General features: G+C 42.7%; 2 protein-coding genes across 4 annotated transcripts in view; one reads left to right on the forward strand and one right to left on the reverse strand.

Moving 5' to 3' along the window:
- wnt3 (wingless-type MMTV integration site family, member 3) lies at positions 1-22,021 on the reverse strand. Its single transcript, XM_044178583.1, has 4 exons — positions 21,540-22,021; positions 8,827-9,068; positions 5,714-5,979; positions 1-3,159 (listed from the first exon to the last, which is right to left on the reverse strand). Exons 1-4 carry the CDS (start codon positions 21,617-21,619, stop codon positions 2,680-2,682), a joined length of 1,068 nt encoding a protein of 355 aa, XP_044034518.1. The 5' UTR covers positions 21,620-22,021; the 3' UTR covers positions 1-2,679.
- The window catches only part of ormdl3 (ORMDL sphingolipid biosynthesis regulator 3), a 24,939-nt gene continuing 13,970 nt past the window's right edge, over positions 13,248-24,216 (forward strand). For 2 of the 3 annotated variants that reach the window (XM_044178591.1, XM_044178592.1), the window contains exons 1-3: positions 13,248-13,365; positions 21,501-21,622; positions 23,734-23,893. The gene's annotated coding sequence lies outside the window, so the exon portion shown is untranslated. The remainder of the gene's footprint in view (positions 13,366-21,500; positions 21,623-23,733; positions 23,894-24,216) is intronic. The other variant, XM_044178593.1, reaches the window with a different exon arrangement.

Genomic DNA, 24,216 nt, shown 5'->3' on the forward strand with positions numbered 1-24,216 from the left:
CAAAGGTTGGCACTATTCTATATTTTCCTTGTTGTTGACAAATCCCATGGAAAGACCAAAACCAATGTGTTAATCAGTCTCTCAATACAAATATAAAGTTTCATTTGTTATAAAGGCCCAGTAATATCCTAAAACAGCTGGGCAGTGTAGTTTTTAGCAAATGTTAATGTAACTGGAGTAAATAGTGCAATTGTTGGGGACTATTTTCAGCAGCGGATTAATATACAATTTGTGCTCAAGTGAATATTTCTGGCAGCAGTGTATGTGGGATTGAGTCCAGTGTATGCGTGTACGTCTGGCTATAAAGCAAAAAGCACGAGACAGTTTTGCTCTTCAAATATATAATCTTAGTTCAGTCATACAGATATATACATTGTATAATAAATAATATTTATAAAAACATAACATTTACGATTATAAAATAAAAAGGGAATTATTCACTTTAAAACATTTGTACAAAACTTTGGATATAGCGGGGGAAGTGGGGGTGGGAGGTGGGGGGTGGAGGGAACTGAACACAGAAAGGTAGGCCCAGGTAGGGAGGGCTGTGTAGAAGATGACACAAATGCTAAGCTATACGCTACTGGGTAACTTGTATTTTTGTTGTTGAATATAATTAAAAGGAAGCAGGTGGGACTGTCAGAACATGTTGTGTGGAAACCTCACAGTTTGTTCCACCATTGTGAAAAGCCAACCTTCCATCCATCCATCCATCCATCCATCCATCCATTCATTCGTTCATCCATTTTTCCACTCACTTCTGTTTGTCACAGGCAGCCGTCATGCACACACACACACACACACACACACACACACACACACGTCCACATCTTGCACACATAAATCATCCAGCTCTTGATGAAGTTTCCCAACCTTCTTCCACTTAATGTTAATGTCAGAATCAGAATTCAAGAATCTACATGAACTGGAAGTCTTTTCTGTCCACCCAAAAATCACAACTGTTTTTCCTCAATGATCTTAAAATCACTTCTTTTGTTAAAAATTACATGTCAGCGTCAACTGGGCAGACATCCATGCCCCTACAAAAATAATCTGAGTAAATTACAGTATATTGTTCTTCCAGAATCTCCAAAACCAAAAGAGCGAGGCAGTTTTGGGGTGTACTGACAAGACTACAAGTTCATAAATCAGGCTTCTTAAAAACCTCAACTGTCCAACTGAGGGAAAATATGGAGAGGAGGAAGGGAGGATGTGAAAGCCAATCAGAACCTACTCTGCGCTCTGGTGTCCACGTTTCTTTTTTTTACAGTGATTTAAAAAAAAGATTTGTTTGTGACAAAAGTCTCTACGGTGGACCTGATGAATGCATGAAGTGTTAGATAAAAATATTTCCCAATAATCACTTTGCTCATAAGACCAGAATTAATATTAAGCATGCTAAAGCTTGACTCAAGTTTGATGCATACATTTATAAATGAAGCAGCCATAAATGATCTTTTACTCATATAATTTGAGCACTATCTTTCTGTGGTTGTTTTTACCACAACACTCCTTAGATTGGATAATGTATGACTGCGTTGCATCACACTTGTAGAAATCATGAGCAATTTACAGGTTGATCGTGCCCAAATGCAGGAACAAAGTCGTCATTCATAAGAACTGCTAGCTTGCAATGAAGAAGAATTTGCACGCATAAACAATGTTCAAATTTTTACCATCTGGAGTTATGTGTAACTGAATAGTGCATACATATACATGTGTAGGGTGGTTAGTTAGTGGAATGAGCATGCTTGTTCACACACATGCTGCATACCTCCCAGCCCAATGGTAATATTTCAGAAATGCAGGGCTATAAAATCAGGCTGTAGCATATATCTTCCAGGCTTCCCAGTTGACTGGTGCAGTAGAGTCAGTCAGCAGGGAGTAGCAACACTGAGGATTTCATCAGCTCAGTAGTTTACAAAAGACAGGACTGTGGCACTTGCAGACACCTGCCTGCTGTTTTCAGTTCAGTTCAGTAGTTACAAAGTGATGGTTTCCTGGGGCTGCCGACGTGTTCAGCATCACTTATGACTAAGTGACGGTGTAGAGGTTGGTTTAGTTTAAAAAAAAAAATAAAAGGTAAACCAGCCAGACTGGCCAGAGAAGTTAGGTGTTAGTCAGGAGATGCTTTTTAATCAAAAGCAGAGTCTGAAAGTTTTTTATTTATTATTTTTTTTTTTTTACTGCATTAATCTCACAGGTAAAAAGTGTTACTGTACATGCCACAAACATTGTGTTGGCATGGAGGGGGGAAATAAATAAAGACAAGGGGGAGGGGTGGGGGGTGGGGAAGGGGGGTCGTGGCCCAACGCTGCAGGGACAGGAACCAAGAAAAAGTGGCACAACTCTCGCTTCTTCCCATGAGAGCGGACTAGATCAGTCAGGTCAACACAGGACACTTTCTGGTCAGATATTATGGAAATGGGTGTAGTGGTTTGGAAGACAGATTCTCAAGCTGGGTTTTTACAAAAAAAAAGGTATAGAAGTATCCATTACTGATGTGCCATTACCCATTAGGGCCTGAGTGTGTGTGCTGATGAATATGTTTTTGTGTGGGATGCAGAGTGTACAAGTCTGTGTGTGGGGAAGCAGGGAAGTCGTGCAGGACTGGGGGAGTAGAAGGGTGGGCAGCACTTGTAGTCCAGCAGTCAGTTTGTCTGAAAGCACAGGCCTCTCTCACTTGCATGTGTGTACGTCATAGACACGCACACACTCCTGACAACTGACGTAGCAGCACCAGTGGAAGATGCAGTGACACTTCTCTTTGCGCTTCTCAGTCCGGGTGTTGTGGCCGCGGCCGCAGCACAGCAGGTCGCAGCCCTCGATGCCGTGTGACGACACGTTGCAGGCTCGGTCGCGTGTCCCAAAGGATCCGGTCTCCGGGTTGGGCTCACAGAAGTTGGGTGAGCCCTCGTAGTAGACCAGGTCGCGCTCAGTGGGGTGCTTAAAGAAGTTGTACTTTACTCGCAGCGTCTCCACCCAGCCTCGTGACTCACGGTGCTTCTCCACCACCATCTCTGAGGCGCTGTCATACTTGTCCTTCAGGTAGTCACCCAGCATGCGGAAGTCTGGCTGCGCCCACCAGCATGTCTTCACCTCGCAGCTTCCTGACAGGCCGTGACATTTACAGCGCAGGTGCATGTGGTCGAGGATGGTCTGAGAAGCACAGAAGACACTTTTAGGTTCACTTTGTAGGAATGTTTAAAGCCAATATCGGTTCTAAACTTGATTTGCTTTAATAGTGTTCCTGGTTTAAAAAAAAACACATGTACAACTTAGTAAAATATTATCTGCTAACCATTTGCACCTAAGAGAATCAGATTCAATACTCCTGAATACGACTTAATATAAACTAAAAAGCGGCTATTTTTCAGCCTGGCAAGCATCCAACAAGCTTAAGCTTTCATAACCCATTTTTCCTGATACCTTAAAGCAATCCTCCACTAAAAATGTATATTTTGAGTGTAAAGAGTAACTGCCTGTAGGCTTTGAAAGGTGGCTCCATCAGCTTGGATTCACGGCAGTGACAACGGATTAGAATAGCAATCCAGAGTCATGGCAAAAAGTGTCAAAATGTCTATTTAAACTTCTTGTGCAAATGCATAGACCACTTCTCCGCAGTGGATCCATATGTTCAGTATGTGTTCCCTTAGTCAAGAAATCCCTAAATACGCTTTGGAGCTGTGAGGTGGTGAGAAGTTGACATGTTTCTATGGACGTTTTGACATTTCTTTTGCTGTGTCTCTCAGTTGTCACTGGAATCCGCTTTATTGCTGTGAATCTCAAGCTGACTAGACCCACCATCCTCCGGGACGAAGCAAGCTGCAAACTTTTCAGAGCCACCTTTCAAGGCCTACAGGTGGTGAGAATTTGATACTGAAAAGGTAGATTTTGGATGGAGTATTCCATTAAAGTGTAATTAACTAAAATGTGCTGGTCTTAATTTGATGACTCAGTGCTTATGAGGCAGTCAAGTCAGTCACCACCAAGCAAGATCTGTTGGAATTTTATGGTCAGAAATTTACAGGAAATTCAGTAATGCAGACTAACAAAACCACTAAAGACTCAGAGCAGGCCAAGAAAAACAATATGCCACTGGCTGCAATTTATTTAAGTGTCATGCAGCTGTGAAGTACAGAGCCTCTGTGCTGCTGATAATTCCCTCTGAAGTCACTGGCTCACATCATGAGTGTGCTGCCGCAGGGCATATTTTACCTTTGTGTTTTGATTTTGTTGTGCTTTAATTTAACCGCTATATTTAGCTGCAGAATTCCCCCAGCTGGGGCGGAAGGCAGGTGGCTGGGGTACCTCTGGGTGAGGAAGGGGAGAGTAGGTGGGGGTGGGGGGTGAGGTAGGGGTGGATGGACTAGTGACATCACACTGTGAGCTTGTCATGCCAACATTAAGTCCCAGACGCCCTCAGGGCTAAATAATGGAGCGTGAGAGGGCCAGGTGGAGAGGAGAGGAGACTCCTGACAGAACTGCTGTTCAGTTAGCTCCTGTGGTCTCTCTGGCTGCTCCTGTGTGCTCAGATCAAAGGGCTATCTTGTTGCCGTGTGGTCCCTCCATTTGCCCCTCAGCGAGCAGCCGGGGAGCCTATTTTTTTCCAAGCGGTGACAGAAGCCAGTGATGTTTTAAGTCTGAATTGATTTCCTTCTTTTCCCCCTCAACTCACTCGGGTTATTTGACTGGCAGGGAATTTTTCATTGGGATGCAAGGCATGAAAGGCAAGGTGTGGGGGCAAGGCGGGAGGGAGGGTGTTGCTTAGATGAGTAATTAACCAGTCATTCAAAGTCAAGTGCTCATTTTCAAGTGGAAACTCAGAAATGTGCGAACAAGTCAAATACCAAATCCCCAGCCGTCACATGAACAATTAGTAATCTCAAACAGTAATGTTTCCTGGATAAATCCTTTGCTTTTGCAAGACAGTCAGGTTCATTGTCCATTGTTTACTAAATCTCGGTTTCAGTTTTCCCCTTTTGCTACAATTTATAGTCCAATGTGTGCTGAGGTTGTCTAATTAATGTGATGTATTGCAGTGCTGTGAAGCGCTTTCATCCTACAGTACTGTACACAATGTGCTCAACAATGGAACCTGCTTCTATCTTGCAGAGTCAGTCTTGTAGATATTCAGTACATCTTGTAAATGTTAAACTCCTGCTGCCTGATCAGTTTAGTCTTGTGGTAATCAATTTGTATGCGATCTGGCCAAAAATTTGTGGACTCCCCCTATTTTTCATGGTTTGTGCTAGGCCCCTTAGTTCCAGTGAAGAGAAATCTTAATGCTACGGCATACAATGATATTTTGGACAATAGTGTGCTTCCAACTTTGTAGCAACAGTTTGAAGACGACCCTTTTCCCAGTTTGGTGTAGAAGGGCTTGACTTTAACGCCATCCAACACCTTCGGGATGAACTGGAACACCGACTGTGAACCTGACCTGATCACCCAACATCAGTGGCCGACCTCACTAATGCTCTTGTGGCTGAATGGGAGCAAATCCCAAAATCTTGTGGGAAACCTCCCCAGAAGAGAGGAGGCTTTTATAGCAGCAGATTAATGCCAATGGTTTTGGAATGAGAAGTTCATCAATCACATATGGGTGTAGTGTACACATTCTTTTCGCCACGCAGTGTATTTCAACATGAAAAGCAGAAACCTAACAGCACGTCCCTGCACATTTCCCTCATATGTGTCTACATGTTTTTACCGTGCGTCCTGCCTCGTTGTTGTGTCGGTTCATCGCTGAGCGAGCGTCTGGACGATTCTCTCTAGCGTCCGCAAACTCCCTGGATACCAGCACCCCAAACTCTGCATCCTCACTGCAGCCGCCCCACTTCCAGCCCTCCCCAGGAGGTCCCTTGTGGTGGGAATCACAGCCACACATGGTGGATGTACCCTCAGCACAGGAGCGTGTCACAGCAAACGCCACGCCTGCTGAAGCTATAGCGTGGACAAACGCTGACTCTCTGGTTGCTGAGAGAGACAGGTGAAGACAGACAGAGAGACAGAGAGAAAAGAGAGATAGAGAGTGTGTCAGTCTTGTGTTAAACATGGACAAGGCAATCTTTACTACTGCCAACATCCAGACAGATGTATTGAAAGGGATACCTCCAGGCAATAACCTTTTAACACATTTCATCTTTGAGAAGCTAGATTTAAAAAACAAGAAGCCTTTAGGAAAAAAACTCTAACTCTCTTTTATTTTACAATATGTAAACATGGTTCACAGCATTTACCATATGATCATCATCAGCGACGAGGAAGCACATACTACAGGACACATGAAGGAGCCTAAAAGCAGAGTCCCTGCAGTGACATCAGCCCATTGTGGTTGTTACAGGAGGGCCCAATGCTCAGTGGGATCTCAGTGACCTCCTGTCATCCCTGAGGTGTGCTGCTTTGCATCTGGATAGTGTTTCAGGAATGTTGTCACCCCCCCCCTCCTACCCATCCCCGTTGAGAGCCCAAGGCCTCTGGTGAAACCTAGAAGTGTGTCGGTCTGTTTCTTTTTTACACTGAGGGATGGAGTTACGCCTCCTTTGAAGGCAACAGCTTATTATGTAACCAGACACCATTGTTTCACAATCACAGCACACTTACCGTGGCTCACCCATTACACTCCGCTAGCTCTGTTACAGACATAGAAGTATGGGGAGGTGTCTGTGAAGCAGTGGCTTGACTTGTCGAGTGGCCTGAGTTTCAATTGTGTGATCTGAGTTTTGAAATTTGTATGAACACGACTAGACAATTGAACCCGTATTCGACAGACCGCAGTGGCTGCTAAAGCCAGATATTCCTCAGCAATTCCACTGTCAATGAGACCCAATCAGACTACTTCACAAGCCACAGACAAAGTTTACTGATGTTTGGCTGGAAGCTAGTCATATGTTCCCACCCTCAATGTGTCTGCAAGCAAAGTTACAAGACAAACATACCTTTTTACGTTAGATGTTAATATGATGGCACATGGGTCAATATTTGTGCTGTTTTATGAATATCACTAAAGCTAAATTCTTTTTGATATTTCTATATTTCTGACATGTCTGCTAATAATTTACAGGGTGAAGGGTCAGATGGATCATCTGATGTGGTCTTTTGTTGTGAAAATGTAATGCAGTTACTGAAATACTGTAAATCACAACTATGTTTAGTAATATTTGAAAAATAACAATGCAAACTGTTATTTTTTAGGTAGATTTCATTTAATCTAAACAATGAAATACTAACTAGACTCTTGTGTGTCTAGAAACACTGTATTCTCACTATTCATTCCTAGTAAAAGGATACAGTTTTATCTAAATCCCCAGTGAATCCTTGCATGATTGGATGACACACAGTCCTCAGGTTCGGCATCCCTGCTCGCCCTGGCAAGCCTAGCTGGGCCCTCCACAACAGGGGCCTGTGAGCCCTGGGCCCCTGGAGCTCTGGCTGTTAGCCAAGGCTAGCGCTGCTCCTGCTACCTGCTGGGCCCATCAATCCGCCTTTGTTTCCCTTGTGTCACACTGTATTATGCACACAAAGGGCCCAGCGACTCGCGCCCCCACAGCCCCGCTCTGCCCGGAGCTGGCATTCCCTAAACTCCCTAACCCCCCCCTCCATCCAGCCACCCCTCTGCCAACACCCTGAGCTGAAATCCCATACACCACCACCCACCACAGGACCTCAACCCCCCACTTCCTCCAGGCATCCACCAACAGCACCACCATGGCCAACACACAGCTTAAGGTGGCTGGGGCTGGTGGTTGGTTGCTGTCCCTTCCCTAACTCGAACTTTTCCATTCATCACTCCCAAAGTGAGACGCTCTTCTTCCATCCCTCCTTCCCTCCTTCCTTCCTTCCTTTGCTTCCCTATCCCAAAGTGCACACCCGGGCTAGGTTGGGAGAGATCCCCTTTCAGCCTGTTTTCATGACAGAGTCAAAAGGGCGTGTGAATGGGGCGTCCGTGGGAGCTGGACTGTGTGAGGCGCGCACTGGTCTTCATGCACAGTAGGGGTTGAGCGGAGCCCCCCGGCCCTTTTCTATTGCCTGTAATCTCATTTGGCCTCCCCTCTCCCTTTTATTTGACTGAGGAGCTTGGACTGCTCACACTGCCCATTTCTGCCCAGATTCCTTCCCCTCTGACATTCAGGGTAATTCATTTCCAATCAGCAGCCTCACTCACGATACACAACAAAATTTCTACCTTTAAATTTAGGGACTGCAAGGCCTTAAGCGGGACACCTGTGCCTATTGTATCCCACTGTCAGGTTTAGTGGGATTGTTTGAAGGACACAGTTAGTGTGGAGATATCTTACAATTAATATTCTGCTGTGAAGCACCTGATGGATGTCTCCAGTATATCAGCTGTACTTGTCAGGTTTCGTTGATAGATTTACCACGCTGACCCTCTTTCATGTAAGGGAGTGTAAACACGGTTGGGAAAACCGAAAATAAGTCACTGACTCTGAAGACAAATGCAATATCGAAGGTAAAGATGGATGGAAGTTGAATAATGTGTCAGTGCTTGTACCTGCACTCATTTCTCACAGCAGCCAGGAAAGGTGTATATTATTGTAATTGCCGTAGTTAGTCTTTTGTCAGCAGAAGCCCAGAGAACAGGCAGTGCTAAGCCTTAGGGTGGAAAACTGTGAAATGCTATGTTTTGTAACAGCTTGCAATAGCCTCAGCTATATAACCAACTTTTTACAGTCGGGTGTTGTTTGGCTCATTTAAATCATCGTTTATTTTATACTCTAAACCTCAGATACAAATGCACATCATTTTAAAGCAATAAAGATTCATGGCAGGTTTTTTCTTAACAAGCACTTGTAAATAATTTACCTTTATCTAGCACAGGGCCAAAGATGGCCAGGTTGTCCTTGATGGTGGTACAGTTCCATCGGCGGCCCCTAAACTGGTGCTGGCATTCCTGGATCCCCAGTTTGACACCTTCGGCAACGCTAGGCATGATCTCTATGTAGTTGCGACAGAAACGCAGCTGCTTGGGCACTAGGCCGGGGATAGAGCCGCACAGGATGGGTTGGGAGCCCAGAGACGAGTACTGCTGCCCAAGGGCGAGGGACCTGTGACACACAGAAAGGGAAAGCATCATTAAGCGAGACCTGCTGGACATAAAAACATCTCTGCATCCGAGTTAAGCACTCTAGGGGACTACGAATGAAAATAACTGCAACATGATTACAAGAGCTTTATCACTGCAACCAAACCCCAACACCTAACAGGCCATCACTGCAAATAAAAAATAGGCAACAACATTTAACATATGATAACTCTGGCTTTTTTTGTTAAATGAACAAAAAGGTTTTGTAGAAAAACATGTCTATTTCTCAAAGTAAGGTATCGAAAAGTATCGTATCGAAACATTTTAAATGATACCCAGTCCTAGTTCTTTTACAATTTTATAGGATGTGGGAAGTAAAACTGCTTGCCTCACAGTACAAGTCTGTGCCCTCCCTGAACTCAACCCCACAATAGCAGTGATGGTGACCTGCCAGCGAGGCCTCCATGAAAGGCAACCTGCTCTACGAGGGGAGGCCGCTTCTGTATTAATTAATCTCAGGTTTAACTTTAAGCGTAGCTCTGTGACAGTACAGTGATTCATACGCGATTGTTTTATTGACTTATCTGCTTAATGTAGTTTATACTAAGAGCTCCTGTTTATTTTGTCTATTTCTTTCCACCGGGAGCGGGAGGCTAATAGGCCCACTTCAGGGCAGGGATACAAGCTATTAGCACTGACTTTTCAAAGTGTTCCCACTTGTTAGCATACACAGATCTGCTGATCTAACAGATAACACACAAGAACCTGTCTGCTTAGTTTGGGAAAAGCCCCCTTAAATTTCAAATATATGAAAACACCTGCCACCACAGTTCCATCATTAACTTGCGGTTTTCCTCTGTAGGTGATTTTTTTAAAGAATGACAGGCTGTCATTGACAGCGTATATAGATGAGCTTGCTGGTGATGGATGAAAACAGCATATCTGAAGCTATGTGCCTCACCATAAGACTCGTGCAGATGTGCCTAAGCAGGGATTAATCACCACAACGAGACAGCCAAGATCAGCTTGTGATGCCAGAAACCATTATAGTTTCATTCAGGTAATTAATTTTAATTGCTTTCTATTTCTCTTGAAATAAAAGAGAGAGAGAGAGAGAGAGAAAACATGTTTGCCGTGCCCATGTTTTAACATGTTTTCTGTGATGACAAGCTCCAACAAAACTGTATGGTTTCACCCAGAAGCTCATGCAATTACCGTAGGGTGTCAGACTCAAATTTCTTGTTTATTTATTTCTGGGCATAAAGTACATCACCTGAAGAAACATACATGTTTCAGTGCAGGTCTGCATTCTTAAGATGGATGCTTTACAATAGGTGTGTGTGATTTGGGTGTTTACAGGGTTAGGGATGTGAAGATGTGCTGCCAACTCACAGCTCTGAGAGATGAGCTTTACCGGTGTCGAGCAGACTCTCCAGCACTTGACTGAGTCTGGGCGGACAATGTGGCGCTGGAGGCCCTGAGAGGATCATGGGGGAACAATTGACGTTGATCAGATCAGAGCACCACTCGGGATGACCTCAGGACCCCCGCAGGGCGCAACCCAATCACAGCAGCCACTGACTCTGACAGATGAGTGCAGTGCAGTGCCCCACCCCAACACAAAAGTCAAGCCATTGAAGTCACAGGAAAAAAAAATCCCCCCTTAGATAAGTTCACAGCTCATGTGCGCTTTTGCTTTCTACATATGGCTACCACCAAAACCCTGCCCCCACCTCCCAACACCCTCCTCCCCTCCCATACACTGTTTTTGATCTTAGGTAAGCATTGTTGCAGCAGGCTCCCAGGTATCAAGGTTTGCCAGTGGAGCTTACACACTGAGACATGAGAGGCTGAGTTGTTTTGCTTTTACAGCTGGTCTGATGGAATATAAGATGATCACGTACAGTAATCAGCCACTTGTGTTGTTGGCATGGCATGAGCTTCCTGACTGAAACAACAACAAACAAATATTATGTTTCAGTATGAAACCCCGTCTGATTTTGATCACAAGGATAGTACAGTTACATAAACTATTCAAAACTTTCAAACACCACTATGCACAAGGAAAAATAAGTCTCTTTCATATCCAAATTAAATGCTGTTTTGCCCAATTTGATGTTCCCATGCAGTTAGTAATTTGATAGTACTCATTAATCTCCGTTCATGTTCTTGTCTTGAGTTTACCCAAGCAAAAGCAGCCACGTTAGCTCATCTGCCAGTACCAATCCCACCAACATCACTGAGTTCAAGTGTTGCTGACTTCACTCTGTCTGGTGACTGAGTGACTAAGGACCTTAATTACACTGTCTGCTAGCTTGGTTACTGCCCTTTAATATCTCAGTCATGGGATGGACCAGAGTGGATGATGATGCCCTGCACAGAGTTTGGATTTGAACCCTGGTGTCACGTGCTCCCAAACAACATCAGTCGATTAACTCAAAGGAAAATCTCTACTGCCCAAGTGAGATATCTCTGTATATAGACCACTGTGCCAAACTCTGCTTCATTTCGGGTTCTGTTCAGGACAGCTAAACTGCTTGCCCACCACTCCAACATACTGGCTTAGCCAGTGAATTTGGGATTTCTGATGGAATCAGTTAGCTAACCGCATGGGACTTTGTGGTGGACGTAGCATGTTTAGACTACAGGCTGTGGATCTGCCAGCCTATTTGTCTTTGTTTGCAAAGGATGTGCCTCACTTGATCCATATGGACAGATGAGATAAAAGGGATATCTTTTTGGCTAGGTGCTAATGAGAGTCTTAACCCTGAGGGGTTATGAGGCGTATCGTACAAACAGACACACATGCAGACTCATGCATGCAGACCACATGTGTGCCATGCTGATCCTGCCTGCTTTGCCTCACTTCTCGGAAGCCACAAGCAACGTGTCTCAACCGAGTGAGGGAGCAGCAGACGCAGAGACCTCTACAGAGGCAGAATGCCGGGGGAATCTGCTGCAGGGGACGAGACAAGCAGCAGAGCAGCAGCAAACGGCAGGGCTTGGCAGGTGCATGCCCAGGCAGGTCCGTATGGGGCCTCTACTGGCCTGGGGGGGTTTATGGCTTGGTTGGGGGTTTTCTCCGTACCAAACTGGGCTGATGTGAAAGTATGACGGGCCACTGGAAACCACAGAAATGAAGCAGAGGAAACAAAGGGATTCCACCACACACCTCGCTGAAGAGTGGAAATTCACGCAATCAGAGCTATAACACTGTCAACAAAAACTTTTGACTCAACCACTCCCAATGCAATAAAATCACTACTACAATCTCTGCTGCTTGGTTAGAAAAGTGAAGTATCAGGGGTTACTCTATTGCATCCGTCAGTTTTTATTTTGTCTCTGAGCAAGCTCAGCTTAAGTCAAGAGGTGAGTCAAGGGCTCTTGTACTGTCAGAAATATGTTGCAGCTGCTATTGTGGGAGGTCTGCGTTACAGGGGTCAGTGTGTAGCACGTCTATGCACACATGAGCTTTCTTTGTGTGACAGCCTCCTATGTCCAGAGGCACAAAAAGTACCAGGTGACCCTCTGAACCTGTTGAGCAGAATAGGACCTCACTGCCTGATGGCCTACAGAAACAATTTGAAGTTCATGACCAGGGCCCATATGCAAGTTTCTAAGAACAGGGGTGCTGATCTCCAGCTTGTTTGCCTCATTAATTATGCATAAGGTCAAATACGACCTCAGTATATTTTGTCAATTTTGTCAGTGAAATTGTCAATTTTTGGATTTTCAAAGTTATTCGGGGCAAACCCAATGCAGGCTCCTTACACTGTTTTGGTTCCTGGCTCTAACCTTGGTGTGATACATTTTGGATACTGAAAAAGTAGCATAAATTGCGTGGGTATAACATGACAAAGTCTTGAGACCTCCACACATGAGCACACACAAATACAGATAGTCCTGCAACAAAAAGCACTTTAAGTTACATTGTATCTGTGAAGGTCAAAAGAGCTTTTATATTACTTTAAGGAATAATTTCATGCATTTTATTTTCATAACCATAAAAGTTTAGATGTAGCTTAGCCTCATCTTGTGCGACGCATCACCAGAATTTGAAATGTAAATTACTAGTACTAATTTATCTATATTAATGTTATTTCCTATGATTGTATAATTTCATGTGCAGTAAATGTTTATATTTATCTTGTATTGCACAAAACAAGCGAGAAAATAATATGTCACTTCCGGCTGCCATCTTTGGTTTGGAAAATATGTTCACTCAATTATTTAGTATCTATCAGGCAGCAAATGGAGTACTGTTTTGTTTTAACTGGATGAAATTGGAAGAAAAAAATAGAAATGTCTTCAAAACAGTGGTAAGTATAACCAAAAATTTGTAATGTACTTGTAATGTTATGTTTTTGGCCCTCAGAAAAATAAAAACAGAGCTAGCTAAACGTTAGCACTGCGCTTCCAATGCAAGGTTTAACATCAGTGAAATGATGCTAACGTTACATGACAGCTGGGTAAAGAATGTAAAGAACTAGCTTATACCTGTAATATTTCCAACTTTTTCATGTAGTCAGAGAAGATCTGCGTTAGTTTAATAAAGTGTGTTTTTTCAGTTACTTTATAGCACGTATCGACCTTAAAAAACTCAGATTCAGCCACTGCTAGACAAAGTATTCAGCTCCTTTGCTTAAGTACAAGTAGCAATACCACAAAGTAGAAATATTCCAAGTCCTGCATTTAAAATTGTATTTAAGTAAAAGTACTAGCAAAATGCACTTATTGTACTTTACTAGTGAAATTACGTACAGAAGCAGAATGGCCCCTGTCATTGCTATGTTAAATGCTAACAGCTAGTATTGATGATGGTTATTATTAAGAGATGAACATGTCTGCAGCATTTTAATGTTGAAGCTGGTTTAGCTGGAGCTAATTATAGGCTAACATACTGTGGGGTAGCTTAAGTTCATCAAATGCTCTATGTGTAAAGTCTGAATCTGTAAAGTAACTAGTAACTATAACTGTTAAATAAATGTAGTGGAGTAAAAAGTAGAACATTTCCTTTTAAAATGTTGTGCAGTAGAAGTATAAAATAGCATTTAATGGAAATGCTCAAGTAAAGTACAAATACCTTAAGACTGGGCTTAAGTACAGTGCTTGAGTATATGGTATGTATTTTGTTAGTTTCCACCACTGGTTTAAACTGAAATGATCAGCCTTGAGCACTTTCCAGAAAAGCAGAAATTGAAATGGGGCCTATGTTTTGCGTTCAGGTTGTTTGGATTGACTGAGTGAACACAAAGTTTTTAATAGTTTGTAGTTCAGAACAAATTGGAATGTTGAAGTGGCAACCAAAGTATGAGAGTGAAGCAGAAAGGAAAAGCGAGGGATTAGAGAGCCTGTCACAATCCATCCCTCCATGCATTATTCCTTAGGCACTGTTCAAAGACTCACGGAAACCTGCATGCATGTGTGAAGGCAGAGTGAACTGCATGGTTGTGTTGCTACTTGTAAGTTACTACTTCCAACAAGGTTATCACTAAGATGATGGCAAGAGGTGGGATGCTTTAATCGTATTGACCATTCTGTGCAAACATTGTAACAGCGTTAATTGTGCACCGGGCTTGCACCCTTGTTGCAGGACTTGCTGAAATCTGCTGACACATGATGATATAATTTTCCATTCCGTTTCATCATAAGCTGGGACACTCTCCAGACTGCTGCTTTCAGGTTGAGAGGAGACTTAGGGCTGATGATGTATTCAACTACACCTCATCTGTGCGGAGCCACAATTAGGGTTGCAGTTTCTAAGTTACCAGGATTTGTTCAGCTTTGATGCTCTAATGAATCTCTCATCAAACCTTTTATCTCCTCTCTTTTATTTTATTAGCAGAGAGCAGTATAAAAAACATTTTGATTAGTTCTTACATATGAACTTTATTATATTTTCTGTTACTTGTACTTGTTTAAAGCCACAGCTAAATAGAGTCATTAAGGAGTTTGGCCTTAGGATTCAGCCTTTACAAACAGATTTGATACTGGCTTCAGATATGATAAAATGCCATTGTATTCCAATGCATTTGCCACAGCGGTTATTGACGATGAGTGCCAGTCGTTCTTAGCCATGTCTGAACAAGTTAACTTATTTCATTAAAGAGAATTTAATGTTAGCTTATGCTGAGTTTTTGCCCGAAGCGCTGAGCCCCAAGTGTGTTCTATAACTTCCTCAGTGAGAGCCAGGCTCCTGAAAAGGCTTCTGCAGTAACAGACTGCGAGAATATTGTTTGCATTAAACTCTAATCTACCTCTAATTTACCTCTATATGTTGACGTCGCAGCTCAACTTGTCAAATATGCCTGGAGGACATCATGTTGCTAAATGAGGCCTTAGCAGTGCAGTCAGAGACGTGCATTGAAAACACTGTCATCAGAATTTCATTTATAAATCCCACAACAGAGTCCGCAGAGAGATAAAGACACTCGAAAGAGAGTAAGTGGGCCAAGGAAAGTTGCCGGCTTTGCCCGAGGATGGGACTTTTCCTGGCGGAGGCTGGAATGCAAAGCTCCTGTCTGTGTTTTGTTGTCTTCTCTTTTTCTTTGGCACACTTTTGATTTGTAGTCCAACAGCTCCTGGCTGATCAGATAAAAAATGACAGGACCCCTGAAAAATGTTCCAACCTGTTCTTTCTTTCTACCTCCTTCGCCTTCCCTACTTTCCCCTCTCTGCAGACTGTTGCAGAGAGTGTGAAGTTGGGACAAGGAGTCCCTGCAGTCACATGTATGGAGACATGAAGAGGGAAACTGAACAGGGTGTAAACTTGTGAACCTGCCTGTCAGGAAGTGAATGAGAGCAGCAGTAGCTCTGCACAGAAGTGCACTGGAGAGTACAAGGCACTGACAAATGCATGTCAGACTGGGAGCTTGGTGTCTTGGTCTGTCTGTAGGTGGACACAACAGAGTCTGAGCTGTCTTGAAAGGACGGAGCTTGTTTGAATGAGAGTCTTGAGGGACTGTGTGAATGAACCACAACTCAAACAGTGCATTGTTCCCTGCCTCTGCTCATTAGGGGCAGCTTGTTGGCACTGCTGCTTGAATTGTCAGCAGTAATGCATCCTATGCAAATCATAACTTGTAATGGATTGTCTGGAATCTTCCATTGTATGTCTGGAATTTCTTTGTGGAAATTTCAAACACCACACAGTGTCTTTTAAAAGTAATTAAAAACCTAATTGCTGTTGACTTTCTCATGCTTGGTTGATTTAAAAAAAACTGGAATGCGAACTACATTGTGGGGGCTAAACCTGGTTAACAAAGCTTGCCAATCCGCAGATATTTCACTCACAGGCAGTACCACCGACACACTGGTTAAGAGCCCCTAACCCCAGTTTAACTGATCTGCTGATCTGCAGGTCCCCATCGTTATGAAACCAACATCATCATGCATGTTTTTGCCTCTCCCTTTTGCCTTTGTATCCCTCAATAGGGCTGGGTGTCGTACATCAATACTTTCTTGGTGCAGGCTGAAATGTACCGAACGTTCCTGAAGCTGGCATCAAACGTCTGGGCAGATTCGCAGTCTCGTTCACATGTTCTTATAATGATCATATAATCATTCCTGATTTAGATACAAATTTTGCCCATTTTATACTATTTTATTTAGAAAAAAAATCTTCTTTGCTTCTTTTGTAAAATAAAAAAGGGTTTTGTACAAAAACATGTCTATATTTCTCAATTTTAAGCAACAAAAAAAGGGCATAATTCTGGTACCAGTACTGAATCTCAGCTATCATATCACCATTAGTATTGAAAAACTACCCAGCCCTAACCTGAACAGGTGCAACATTATGTCATTATGTGTAATCATCACTCATTTTTAGAGGTGACATTTTGTTCTTGCAAAGATATGACACCTATTCGAAATTATTTTTTTACAATATGTAAACTGGATCCATTTTAATTTAGATATAATGAATATTTTTCCTCTCTTCCTTTCCACACTGCATCTATTAGTTTAGTTTAATTAGTTGTTTGGTTGACCTCGTCAGTGACCTGAGGCTTTTGACTGAATATAGGTTGTACAGATGTGATCAGCACATCTTTGTCACTGACCCTGCGTGTCGGAGAAATTGCTTTCAGCTAATACTTAACCTCTGTAAGACGCCATACAAGTGAGATCAGCTAGGTAATGAAGACTTTAAATATTGTGTGTTTGCGCCTCCACACGTGTCCCCAATGACCTCTTTGCCCCTGGCCGTTGCCGTTTTCCCTTTGAGGAACTGTCCTGGCCTGTGTTTTAGTGCAGCTAATAGCTATGCACTGGGGGACTTTGTCATTTCCTACAAGAGCTCATTGCATGTCCTTTGATGGTGGGTGAAGATTAGGACTCGCCTTCGATGCTTTGAAATACCACTCTCCTTTGAACCTCTCACCTAGCTTGGGTTTGACTTGATAATGTCATCCCACATGCTTGGTCTTTGAAAACAGTCTTATAAAGTTTTGTGAAGTAACGTGTTGAATCAGCATATGAAGGCAACTCTCACTGATAGTCAGTACAAGTCCTGTTAAAGACTGGTGCAATCATTGTAATAGGCAACATTCTTTAAGATCACGTCACAAGACGTTTAATCAAATCAAAGTGTTTTGATTAGCTCCTTTAACAGTATTGCTTCATTATGGCCTTAATACCTTAACAGTGGCAATACACCTGCTTAGGGCTAAGGTCTTGGTCATTTTAGAACATATTACATACTCATACATGTTTTTGAGGAATTTACTCTCTCCATATTCCCTGTATCCCTGTGGATGTCACTCTCTGTGGGGATATTTCTCTTCGCCTTTAGCCCAAAATTGCCTTTGACCCTGGCCCTATGGCGGCCCTCAGCCATTCAAAATGGAACCCTAAAGTTTCTTATGAATGACATTCTTCTGGACTTTCCTGCTCTTTTCTCTATCTTCCACTGCCCTGTTGAGAATAATACCCAAACATCCTTGATCTTTTCACACAAGACGGCAGACGAAGGATTTTCCCGCAGTAGGAATCATTTAAGTGATCCCTTTGCCAATGGTAGGGGTTTTGGGGTTGAAGATTGGATTGAAGATTGGAGGTGGGGGGTGTCACAGTCAGATAATGACATTCCTGAGACCCGGAGATGGACTCTAGAGTCCCATTTTAGCCGTTTAGGTTGAACTGGAAAGGTCTGTGTATAGACTAGGCAGTTTGGTAAAGATAGATAGCTTTGTGTTAGATCTTTCGAGAGGTATGCCACTGACATTATTGAGGCTCCGGTGGTTCCCAAAACTTCTGCAAGTACTGATTCAAACAGCAAACACAGTTATAGTCAGGAAGCCGTATTTTGGCTTATAAAAGCTCCAAATTTTAATTAAAGGATGTTAAAATTGAATCACTGAAAGCTTTAAAAATGCAAAGAGCCTAATTATAGTATAGTATTTATATGTATAATACCTTTTCAAATTATTTTTAAAAGAACTATTAACAAATGGTATTGTTGTTTTTTTTGTTCTGATGATACAGAGGTACTTATCTCTTATAACCTATGTCTGCATTTGTAGCAGTGACTGAATATTAAGCAGTTATGGCTGCTTTATGTTGCTTATGTTTCCCAGTCAGATTGCCAGACTGCCAATAATGTTTCACCTGAGTGGAAGTTAAACAAAGCTCTGTCAGGTGCACTAATTCAAAGCAATATTGGTTGATCAGGACTGCATTGCTCATTAAAGCTGATGATGATTTTAGCATCGGCAAAGTGTACGCTGACCATTATCATAAAACTATTTTAAAAACTGATTTGTTGTTTGGAACAATTGTCCATACGGCAGTTAACACACAATCTCGTTATCTGTCTTTATGTTTTAGTTTTCTCTCTACCCATTGTTCTCTGTTTGATTTCATAACCACAACAGTGTAAATATTAAGTAATCTTAAGCATTAGAAATTTTGGGGGGAAATCGCAATCCATATGAGATAGATGCCCCTACTTGAAATTACAATAAGCACCAAATAAATTTACATGCAGTGTTAATGTCTCATGCAGATTTGACAGTAGTGATGATAACGGAGGATTAAGAGAATAACAGTTATTGGATTTAAACATCTCGTGGCTGTGTGGTGTGATATGACAGAGTTAAACCGATAATCACTGCTGATGCTCGATGGCTGGTAGCAAATTCAGCTGAGGTAATTCCTCGCTGAAAGTGACTGTCATCATTCACTTACAACCACTGCTGTTTATGCAAGGAACACAAACACACTGCTGGCTGACAGAGTGGCTTAAGCTGTTCTGAAAATAGTTGATGAGTTAACCACACAGGCTTAACACAACACTAGCCGTGACTCTTATTAACAACCTTGCCGTTTAATAAGAACAGAATATTAAGTCATAGTCCTCAGCTTCAAGTTTTTATATGTTGATTAAACATAGGTTAAAAGGTGAAACCGAAACACAGCAATAAGTCCAAGAACAAATCTTTTTTCATTTTCAAACCACACAGAAAGGATGGCGTTGTCAGATAATTGGACAGAGACACTGTGGGACCTGTGGATTTTGTGTGGTCACAACATAGATTTAAGCTAACATTCTTGCATTTCAAGAAGGCAATTTACTGCTCTGTCTCGCCTTTCCAAACCCACCTCATTAGTTTGCTATGCCTTTTTCTTTCTACTACACCTCATCTCGTCCATGCATATGTGCATATCACTGGAGTTATTTATGCTCTGTTTTGTTTTCAACACCCCATCTTGTAAAAGCAAGGCTGCCAGGCATAAAGCAGTCAAAACTCCTCTTCCCTCCAACCCATCCCACCTTGGCTGGAGAATTTATGACCAAGTCGTCGCCTCTGAGACAGAAGCTGAGAGGAGCCTGCCTGGGCCCTTGCTGAAACTCGGCACCCTCTTGTTTGCACCACCTCATTTTGTCTCCTCTTGGACATGTTCGACACCGCGGGGTGATGCCACTGACAGCGCTGTTTGACACCCATTCCTCAGCACCTGCCCAGTCACCTGGAGCTACGGCTCGGCTACGGCTTTTCATCTTTCCACCCTCCCAGTAACCCCTTCCCCAGCCTACACTTCAAAATTTGTTACCCAAATCAAAGGTGGTGCGCATTGTTAAGGTTTGAACATTATACCATTGTCATGTAAGCTCCTTGAACAGAACAGCTGCAGGTAATTCACAGAGAGAGAATCCCAGGCTCTTTGTCACTGTTGTCAGATGGTTCTTGCTGAAGCCAGGAGTGGGTGTAAAGTCCTCTTTGCCATTAACACTTCAGCCCTGTGGCCTGTGTGCTTGGCAGCTGCCTGCTCTGTAAATGAAACCAGAAGATGCTCGCGGTTTGGACAGCACTATGGTGGGACCACATGCTAGTTGGGCTACTAAAAGTGCAGTAGCTCTGACAAGTATTGTGTTGTGAGCCAAAACAGCTTTGTCATACGCCTACGCAAATATCTCCAAAATAGAAGCTTTATGTTACAAAAGAAGACCAGGAGCCATGAGGTCAGCTGCATGTAGCTGAATTTGTAATGAGATAAACCTCTAAATTTCAGTTGCTGGTGCCAAAAGCGATCTGGGATAATTTAACAAAGAATAAAACCCTGCGGCACCTAAACATATTGTCTCCTGACAAATCCGTAGTGGAGGGGGTGAATTGTGGTACAATTGAAAAGCAAAATGATATGCTTAACTGTTTTTCAAAAAACTCTACAGATGAATTTAATTACAGCTGATAGCCCGCGGCAGAACGCAAATTTGTAATATTTAAAAAAATTGTTTACAACTTTGTCAGTGGCAAATATTTTGTGTTCAACGCATGTCATACATCTACCAAAAAAAGCCAAAAACAATTCAGATTCAATTCATGGCATGTTTGGGGGCCGGCGGCCTGAATGTAGAACAGTGACACACAATAGCAAACAAAACAAAATTACACTGATCTTATAAGTCATGATTGTTGTACTTCCTAAGGCACACCTAAAATTATTTGGTTGTATTTAAAGAAATTAATTGATTATGGTTTAGAAACAGGAGCTTTTTTTTTTTTTTAGGCTTTGTTGAGTTTTCATGAGCATCATCAGTGTTGTCATTGTCCTTGAGCGATATTCACAATTTATGTAATAATGAATGATCTTGCTGACTTACACTGTGGAAATGCCTCGCAAGTCCTTACAGTGCTGTTGACAATTCATATCAACATGGCAACCGCTAATGTATTTTTTCTGAAATTCAAAAAAGAACTCTACATTTTTAATAATTTAATGCTTCCCAAACTAAAAATTCATCTTCTTCACATCACAACATACTCCAATATGATAAATGGACCTGAGTGTAGAGGGGAAAAGAACGGCGAGCCTTTTCCGTTACACTAGTATTTGAGGTTAAGATTCTTTGGACTGGGCCGGAGAACATTTTTCCACGCAGTCAACTGAAAGTGCACATTCTGCCCTCTCAGAAATGATCATTTGACCAAAAAGACTCTCTCTCTTTATGCAGCTATAGGGTCTGATGCTGAAACTGTGGATTTGTACTCACCACCAGATGGGATAGCCTCCAAGCACCCGTGAGCTGGACAACCACACACACATCAAATATCCAATCAGATACAAATCCATGAGGTAAGCCTTGTAGTGTGTGAGAGGGTAAATGGATCAATACATAGAACTTCCAGCAGGCAATGAAGAAGAGTTTCCAGGAAGAGAAGCTTTAGGGCAGCTTGATTGTTGAATGAGGGGAAGATTAAAATGATATTGAAAAAAAATCTTCCTCCTGTTTTCCCCCCTTCTTTGAGTCGGGCCAGGAAAGTGTGTCTGTCTCCTAGTAGTTAAGAGAATAAGTGTCTCTTACACACATGCACACACGCTCCTACCCGTCCTCTCCTTCCCTCCCTCTCTCTGAGGTTCTTCCCTAAGGTAGATATCTTTTTCTCTCTCTCTCTCTACTTTTTTCTCCCTCAGGATGCCTCATCCACAGGCCCAATATTAAAGGGGGGGGAGAGGCGGGGGGAATGAGGTTTGGAGATGTCAGCTGGCAAGCCAATCACAGAAGATGGCCTTAGGTTACGAAAAAAAAAAATTATTATTCGTTCCCATCTGTCAATCACACGCCACCCCCTGGTAATGTGGAAAAGAAAGGAAAGAGTGAAAAGAGGGAGGGAGGGAAATGAGACAGGGAGGTATGGGGAGGGACACATGAAAAAGGTAGAGTAGAGTTGTTACTCAACTTGTTTCATCCGTGATCATTGAAAAAAATGATTCCCCAAAGTGGCAGAGGTAGGTGAGGGGATGTAAGCCAGCTTCTCCACAGAAGACTCTGCGAAACAGGGTTCACACATGCTGACGTACATGTTGACACATTGATTTTTAGGGGTTGTGCCTTGACTAATTGATCCGGATATACGTGCATACAGTGCGCGCACACACAACAACACTTGCATAATCTCTGCCCCACTCACGGGGACATATACAGTGAATTTTCTAAATTGTTGTCCGCCCACCCCAACAGGGCAGGACATAAAAGGGGACACAATAAAGCCATAAACTGTGGTGGTGGCTGGGCCAGGCATGCAGGGGTTATATGCTTCAGCGGCCCAAAGGCGACACATTTTACATCAATACTATTGTCATTCTGATGGGCTGTGGGGCGAGCAGCCGTGGGACAGGGGGAGGAGGGAGAGGAGAGAGAGACAGAGAGAGATAGATAGAGTGAAGGAGGAGGGTGGGACAGTTGTGATGGACTTAGCCTGAAGAAACCATGCATTTGATTCACACACAAGGAAACTGATCAGGACGAATACAAACAAGATACCCGGCAGAGATCTAACAAAGTCAGTTGTAGTGATGACAATCTTGTTAAGAGTTTTGTCTCAGAGGATTATCAGTCTGTCATCATTGAAAGACTGAACACCAAAGACGTGACCACTGCAGAAGACATTTAGAAAGCAGCAATGAATGGGTTCATCAGTGTAAATTTCATACTTGACTTCACAGAACATAACTTTTTAAGAAAAGTGAAGTTTGTTTAACGTCATGATTTTTTTTAATCTACTGACCAGTTTGCTGCTAGATTTTTGCCTCATGCCCTTTAGAGACTGATGCTGTCAGTGGTTACATGTTATTATAGAAGTCTGTGTTAAGATTGACATGATTCATAGTCCTCAGAATGAAGTGTAAGTAAACACAACATTTTTTTTTTTTTGACATTCTTCCTAGGTGAACTAGATTTGAAGGCCTTTTTAAATTTAAAAACTGTGAGTTAACACTTAAATACATTTACAAGTCATTAGACCAGATGGATTACATGATAGATTTCACAACAGATTTAGTGTGTGGAGCCATATGGAAGCCAGCCTTTGGGAGATCTGTTTCCAAGTAAGAAAGGTCATAATAGGTTCAGTGACATAGTAAGTGATGTTTTATTTATTTCATCCTGATTTAATATTGTAGCAACAAAAAAAAAGAATGAAAAGAATTTTAGTGGACACAATTACAAAAATGTACATTTGATACCTGTGCCATTTGTTTTAGTCATAGATTAGATTTCCCGATGCTGCTAAAATGACAGGTGACTCAAATATCACACTTTCACTGTTGTTAAATACAACGTTTGTCATGGACATGTCACTCTAACAAATACTGTCACTGTTAAGTGATTTTAAATGTACAAGAAGTATTTCTACTTGAGCAAAAATATCTCTATAGTTGTCTTTCTCTCTGATGTGTGTTGCCAGGGGGCCGAAGTCTTTTTGCTGAGAAACCTCCGAGGCATGAGTGAGCTCGGTGGACTGAGGGGGCTGGAAGGTCGCTCAGCAGGGGCTGGGAGCGTGCACTCTGCAGAGAGGAGGCTGAGTGCCCACCGCAGAGAGAGAGCCCAGTGACCACAGTCTGGAGGTCAGTAGTAGAGTGCCCCCCTTCACCCGCCCCTTCTGTTTTATTCCTACATAACAAAGAGGATAGGGAAACAGGCAGTGACTGAGCAGCACTCGACCTACCGCCCTGTTTGAGAGGGGGGGTTCCTCCGAGTCTCTAAATGTGACAATAATTGATAGATATCTTTGTGAAACTTGTATGAAGCCTGCACCCAGCCAGTCGTGGTGGGGAGTCTTCTACATTCTACCAATAAACCACCAACACCAATAAAGATGACTTTTCAATGCCTCAAGTCAAGATGCGGTATGTCATAGCGGTGCTGACAATGAGGCAGGTCTGTTTTC

Source organism: Siniperca chuatsi, linkage group LG20, assembly GCF_020085105.1.
Source record: "Siniperca chuatsi isolate FFG_IHB_CAS linkage group LG20, ASM2008510v1, whole genome shotgun sequence".
NCBI lineage: Eukaryota > Metazoa > Chordata > Actinopteri > Centrarchiformes > Sinipercidae > Siniperca > Siniperca chuatsi.